At 40.6% G+C, this 6,956-nt stretch overlaps 1 protein-coding gene across 1 annotated transcript; it reads right to left on the bottom strand.

Annotated features, from left to right (window-relative positions):
- Positions 1-651: 651 nt before the first annotated feature.
- Positions 652-5,977, bottom strand: jam2b (junctional adhesion molecule 2b). Its single transcript, XM_028394036.1, has 10 exons — positions 5,843-5,977; positions 3,477-3,542; positions 2,745-2,855; positions 2,491-2,640; positions 2,124-2,305; positions 1,917-2,025; positions 1,729-1,836; positions 1,070-1,088; positions 945-996; positions 652-792 (listed from the first exon to the last, which is right to left on the bottom strand). The coding sequence occupies exons 1-10, from the start codon at positions 5,883-5,885 to the stop codon at positions 754-756; spliced, it is 879 nt and encodes a 292-aa protein (XP_028249837.1). The 5' UTR covers positions 5,886-5,977; the 3' UTR covers positions 652-753.
- Positions 5,978-6,956: the final 979 nt, after the last annotated feature.

Here is a 6,956-nt window from a genome sequence, read left to right as displayed (position 1 = left end):
GCTCTTTGAATGTGCCGTACATACAGAGAGCTGGAAAACAGGATCTAATCAATGTCGCCTGCTTTGTGAGGATAGTTAGGCACAGCCGGTGGTTTCAAGGTAAACATTTCAAGAACGCATTAACCCATCTCAGCCTGTTCACCATGTTTACATCTTGGTTTTAGGCAACATTTACAAGGGAGCCAACCAGAAACACTCATTATAACTCCTTTTTATTGATTTGAAAATAAACTCATCAAATATTTGAGTATCAAAGGTTTTAAAAGTTTCCAAAACACCATTCAGTGTGTGCAGACACCTGTTCATTCATCACTCAATTTACAACCAAAAAAGCCACAGATTAACAAGAAAGGTTACATTAAATCAACATACAAATATAAAAATATGTCATACTACCTAAAGCTAATAAAAAGGGCACAATATACAGTACTTGGTTTAATTCATGTGGAGAGAGTTGCTGCCCTATAGATGGCATAGAAGAGCCAACACAGAGCTGAAGTGCTGACTGCAAACAGTTAAGTCTGGCAAGAATAAAAAGCAGATATGAAGAGTGTCCTGAGACATAAGATAATGGAAATACAAACCTCCTCCAAACTGTCAGTGCATAATATGTTTACAAAGCAGCAAGCTTTTTGCTGTTTGAATCTCTGCTTCTCTGTGTGCACAGAGCTGCTCTCCAAAAGCCTGGTGACAGTGGAACAGGCGCTCTGTGTGCTGAGCAGTTCTGTGGATGGTTGTGACAGTGTTTCACTCTCAGATCATGAAGGACTGGGTTGGTTTGTAGTGCCTGAACTGTAGAGAACAGAGAGACATGGTACCGTAAATCATTTCCCTTTAACTGGCAACCAGTCTTATCAGCAACTTATCAACAGCATTTAGTGGCAACCCAAATTCATGCAAACAAAACAAGCCCCAACACGATAACAATCCCTTTGATCACTCACGTTCCGGGTTGGAGGAGGAGGAGGAGGCGGAGGAGGGTTGTAGGACTTGGCGCTGAAAGACAAAGGGTGACAGTTCAATCTGAGCTCATTACACAACGTTACGGAGAAGACAGTAAAGTACTCACCTCTTTGTTTTCTTGCTCTCTGTTCAATGACAAAAAAAGGAGAAATAATCAGGAAGTGCATTGATCATTTGTGTCGCTGTCAGAAGTATTTGTCTTCTTATCTTTTCTCATTGCAGGCACATTTACTCATAGTCACATTTCTGTCCATCACTGCCTCTCAGCCCTGTTTTAATAATAGATGTAAGTAATATTTGGCTTTTTAACAGCTAGATATTTGACTATGCTCACCAGCATCACTCAGCGTTTTCAGTTAATTTAACTGAAAACAAGTGACCACTGAAAGATGCTAATGCTCGCTCACACTGAAGACACTGATAATGTTAATCTGTGCTCTGCTGCAGGAACTTAAGGCTTGGCCTTGTTGGCCCTTCAAGCCTTTGCGCTTTTGTTGTCTTTATGTGTTGCCCAATTGATTTCTCACTTCTGAACAGTCTGATCAGGAGATGCTGCAGTCAAGACATGCCTATATTTATATGTATCATTAACAGGATGTGCAGTCTGCTCTGACTGGTCATCTCCACTAGTCCAAGTGGGGACAGTCCACACAACCTCTGCTGCTGCTTTTGTATATTGGAAAGCTATGGCTACCATCTTAACATGGAGGCTGTGCATTTAAATGTTTAAAACACACACATCTACAGCAGTATCACCCTACTCACTCTTGCAGCACCCTCTGTGTCGGCAGACACACACACATATGCAGCAGAATAGGAGGAGAGCCACAAAACCTGAAGCACCCGCTATTAAAATGGTCATGTTTAAAGGATCTGTGAGGAAAGAGAATACTTTGTCAGTCTTTTTGTCAGAAGATCATTATGTGTAAGCAGCAATAACTAGTTTTACTCACAGTCAACAACTTTCAGCTGTTGGGCCACACAGCTCTTGGGCGCCCCCACACTGTTGGAGGACTCGCAGCGGTACATTCCTGCATCTGTCTTGGACACACTTTTGAACTTCTGCTCAGAGACAAACACCATTTTTTAGTGGGTATGAGTGTGTGTCTGTGTGTGTGTTTGTGTGTACCTGCTTTACATGCATATTTATATTTGCTCACCAGTGTGCCCTTGTTTGTGTCGATGCTGTAGGGAGTATCTCCTGTGGCTGTCAGTGCCTTGTTGTCTTTGTACCAGCGGTAGGTGGCTGGAGGCACGCTGAGTTTGTCCTTGCAAAGAAGTTCCAGGCCTAAACCAACGAATACGGAGCTCGGCACCTCGCAGGATGGCACATGAGGAGGCACTGAGGTGGACATTTTGGGAAGTCAATATATAAATATAAAACATTGTTTAATGCTGATGCACCAGCAAGTTCCAATGAGAAGGTGGCTTTATTCTAAAAATCCAGTACAGTCACATTCCAGTCTTTTCACTGTGGCACCATTCACAATGTGGCTATTTATGCATTTATAAAATCACAGGCTTTACCAAGCACATTCAGGGTCACAGTTGCCTCTCCGAGGTTGACGTGGTCCTCACTGGCAGTCACCTCACAGCGGTACTCCCCCGAGTCCTTCTGAGTCACTGAGTGTATTGTGAGCGTAGCTCCCTCCATCTTAGCTCGCCCTGCGTAAGACCCTGAATAGAGAAGTGAGAAAAAGAAAAGAGCATCAGTAAAGTGTTTCTTATACGTCAAGAGGGCTTGATGTAGAAATGTATGCAGACAAAGCTTTTCCACTCACCAGTGAATTTGTTGTTAAAATAGACAAACGTCACTCCCTTCCCTTTCTTCTTCCACTCAATTCGAGGGTTCGGATCTTTTTCTGTCCTGAACTCACAGGCCAGCACAGCGTCTGACAGGAAGCACAGCAGTGGACTACTCATTACTTATCATAGATAGATTTGTTTTGTTGTTGTTGTTTTGTTGTAGCAAGTATGGATTATATTCCAAATACATATAAGCATAGTGTTTGTTGTTTTCACTCTAAGGCAATCTCATACATATAAATCTGTTTCAAATCAGCATAAACCTGCTGTGCAGTGGATTATGTGTTTTGGAAGAACACAAATTTATAGTAGTTTGAATTTTTATCTTCCTTTGCTTGTAATTTGCATTCTCCATGTTTTCCATGTCTACAGGGAGAAGTTATCCTGCATTTTGGATATAACTGTGTTGCTTGGCAACCATCCTGGTTTTGCTTGTGTACATCATGAGACCAGGTGCTGCCACGGCCACAGTTATTCAGGCTTGGTGCACTCAGTATTAATTCTAATTACAAAGTCAGAGTTAAGACCTACTTTTTCCACCCAGCTGGCATACTCTGCCCCAGTTATGTTTGTAATTATTCCTTATTTAGGATTAGGTGGTCAAATGCATCAGGACCTACATTTAAATAGGCTCAATAATACATTAAGAAAAGTGGTCAAGGGAAACCATGTGAGAAAGATGAAAACCTATGAAAATAAAGTCTCACCTGTGTGCTCGTGGACCTCCACATTGGGTTTACTGCTGCTTACTGTCACTGACAGACAGACGGGACCTGCCAGAGAATGATGATTAATACATAATACACACTGCTGAACAAAGATCTTTTCCTGCTCATATTCTTTATGGCAACATAAATTTAATCTCTCAGTATGATTTCAGAAAAGTCTGCAATCTGAAGCATAAAAATCAGAATCACTCATTCAAAAAGGATAAAGAAGCACATGGGGATGACTCACAGTCTGCACAAACTACACACACAAACACACAAATCATAAGCTTAAAGAACAAAAATCAAAATCTCTTAACTTTTCGACATCCTCACAACATAAACTGAGACAGTCTCTCAAGACAGTGACCCCCCCCCCCCCCCCCCCCCCCACACACACACACACACACACACACACACACACACACAAACACATGCGCACTAACACACATATGATGTGTGACGTTACGTCCTGGTGGTGCCAGGAGCGGTGGTGTGCAGGAATGCAGGTGATGGACGACTATTTGACAAGCTGCTTTACCCCTACCTGATAACCTCCTTCACTTATCCGTCACTTACACACAAACATACTCTCAATTTTAGCACACACACATACACAAACAAGGAGAAAGACAAAAAACTTTAAAAAGTCATGCATGGAGCCAATAATTAACATTAAATTCTTAACTTCTTCTTCCTCACAGAGGTTAACCTGCAGTTAACATGTCTTTGTCTTATTTAAAAGAAACAGACTGAGGTTGGAGGCTTCACAGAGACACACTGATATCACATGGAAGAAAAAGTCATGAATCCATAAACACAAATAAAAATCATTAGACAGGCCTTTATTTAAGGCATGCAAATGCATATTTCTTTAGTGTTGGTGGTTGGGGGTGGGGGTGGGGGGGTTCTGTATCAGTGTATGTGTGCACAGCGCACATGTGTTTTACTTACGCACACAAAGCCACTCTGTATGACAGTAACCTTACCCTTCTCAGCTGGCACAACACACACACACACAGACAACTGTGTGTATCACACACTTGTGAGGGTCTCTGCTGATTGATCCCCTGCACTGTATGACTTACTTTGCACAGGGGTCAAGGCACTTCATTTATACAGTTGTTCTAACATTATTATTTTTTTGCAAATGTATTTGGAAGCCCCATTTGACACTCTGCAAAACTTTAAAAAATGCTCAAATAAGTTTCAGATTTTCCTGCAAATATTTCTAATGTCACATTGTTAACATCATGTTCTTTATATACAACCTTCAACACACTGGAAAGTTTTTTTTAAGCAATTTTACACAAAATATTCAAAGGATATCTTTTTGGAGTCCAAACAGAAGATTTTAATCTTTTTATCTTTGGTCCTTTCAAGTAAATATATCAAAGATCTAAACACACACACGTCAAAGCTGCAATTAACAGCATAAAACATGTTGTTTAGAGCAAACTATAGCCTCTGCCCTTTAAAATTCCCACAGCAACATCAAATGCATTTTTTCCAGATAGCAAGTGGTGGTTTTTCATCTCAGTCCAATTAACGGCAGGGTCAGTCAGGGGCTATCTTCAGACTGAAAAGCAGGGATCTCAAACTCCTCTGCGGGGCCATGTGACACACCTCATCAGGCCGTGGATCTCGGGTTCAAACAGCATCAGAGCGGGTTTCAGTGTAAACATGAAGCCCGGCCACTCCCTTCGCAATCACTGCGCCCGAACACATCACACCTCCTCACCCCACACGTGGGGCTCTGCACAAACTTTATCACTCAAATGAAATATTATCAATAAAACAATGTGCAGTCACTCATCAATGTATTGAAAGTTGATGAGAACAATGACACTTTCTGTTATGAAAAGCACAATATTTATCATTAATAGCTTAGGAACTGTGCAAAAAAGATTTGGGATTGTCTCTCTGTGACTTTGAGTCACAGAGAGAATCATTTTAACTTTTTCTTTTTACAGTTTGAGTTCTAGTTTCACTTTAAAAAGTAAAATTCTGTTGACAAGAGCCATCCACACATCAGCAATCTATATACACTCCCTAACTGCATCCCTTTTCTCTAACTTTTCTTTTCTTCACCCTTTTTTTACTTACATATAGTGAGCTAAACACAAATTTAAAATGTAAAAACGAGCAACAGCCCATGTTAAAATGAGATGTCATTGGAAAACACAGCACATTGTTTATATACAGTCTGTGTGAAGGTTTAAAACACACACACAGCCTTGAACAGTCAACTACTTCTCCCGCTTAACACATTGAGCTGTGGTTTTGTGTGAGTTTATCAATATCCCAATATTTTTTAAAAAAGCGAAATATAAAACAGAACATAAATCAAATAATCAAAAACTCACTGTGGAAAAATGTGATGAGGAGAGGCAGCATCAGCACCTTCATGTTGGTCTCGTTCCGTCACAGTTGATCTCTGTCCTGAGGTTTCTGTGTGTGTCTGCTGAGTCTGGATGAGTTTTACTACAAACTGCAGCTTCTTCAAGTTTCATCTGCAGCACGCTCGTGCACTCTCACGTATCCTGGACAACTGACCGGGGGAGTGTGCACAAGTTCAGGGGGACCACCCTCCTCTTCTTGGCAGACAAAACACACAGAGGAAATACGAGCCTGGTTTATTTTGACAGGGATCTGCTGGCCTGCACCCACACTGCATGAAACTGTCCAATTGTGTTCTTACTGATCTGAGTTGTTTTTATGTTATAAGAAAGATTCATTACAAAATAAAGTGTAAGAAGTGATTTCCATTGTAGAATACAATGTTAAGATGCAGCACAATTCCACCACACCCAAAACATCCTCATTTATATTTTAAGTGTGTCCATCAAAAAATGATGTGGAAAAAATGTTCTCAGGACTCAATGAAGACCAAAATCAGAACTAGAAGAGATTCATATGGACATAATTAATTTGTAAACAAGTCTGTACTGATATGTTAACAGATAGAGTATACTAGTATATAAATACGTGCAGTTCAACCACAGAAACTATAGAACCATTGTAGGGCGTCCAAGACTGGTGCACGTTTCACCTGCAGAACCTTTCTATATGAGAGAAACTCATTTATTGTTGAGGTTCTGCAGTGGACATGACATTACAACTGTGAATTCACTGTGTTGGATGTGGTGTCATTGTTTTTGTCATTGCTTTGTGAAATAGACATAAAGGGGATGCATAATGTTTATAACTTGCAGCCACACAGCTGAATTCATTGTCAGTATGCAGTTTGTTTTATATTTCATGCTTTAATTTCCTTCTCATTTTGACTTCACACTCACATTGCTGTGTTCAGCCCCAGAAAAGCCTCCTGCAGGATGTCAGGTATGAATGAAACATCTTACATGTTTGGACATACATGTCCGTTTCCCTGAATGTATTTCATAAGAACATTTCTGTACATAAAGGATGGAAATGATTGTGGCTGGAGTTGTGTGTTTTTCATGTCAACAGTGAGGAGTG

Source organism: Parambassis ranga, chromosome 21, assembly GCF_900634625.1.
Source record: "Parambassis ranga chromosome 21, fParRan2.1, whole genome shotgun sequence".
In the NCBI taxonomy this organism is placed as follows: Eukaryota; Metazoa; Chordata; class Actinopteri; family Ambassidae; genus Parambassis; species Parambassis ranga.
This window is presented reverse-complemented; position numbering and strand designations above follow the sequence as displayed.

Excerpts from the sequence above, each read along its gene's own strand:
- jam2b (XM_028394036.1), bottom strand. The coding sequence starts at position 5,885 with ATGAAGGTGCTGATGCTGCCTCTCCTCATCACATTTTTCCACA. Across the intron at positions 3,543-5,842 it reads CCTCATCACATTTTTCCACA|GTCCCGTCTGTCTGTCAGTG; the intron begins GTGAGTTTTTGA and ends ATTCTCTGGCAG. Across the intron at positions 2,856-3,476 it reads GGAGGTCCACGAGCACACAG|ACGCTGTGCTGGCCTGTGAG; the intron begins GTGAGACTTTAT and ends GCTTCCTGTCAG.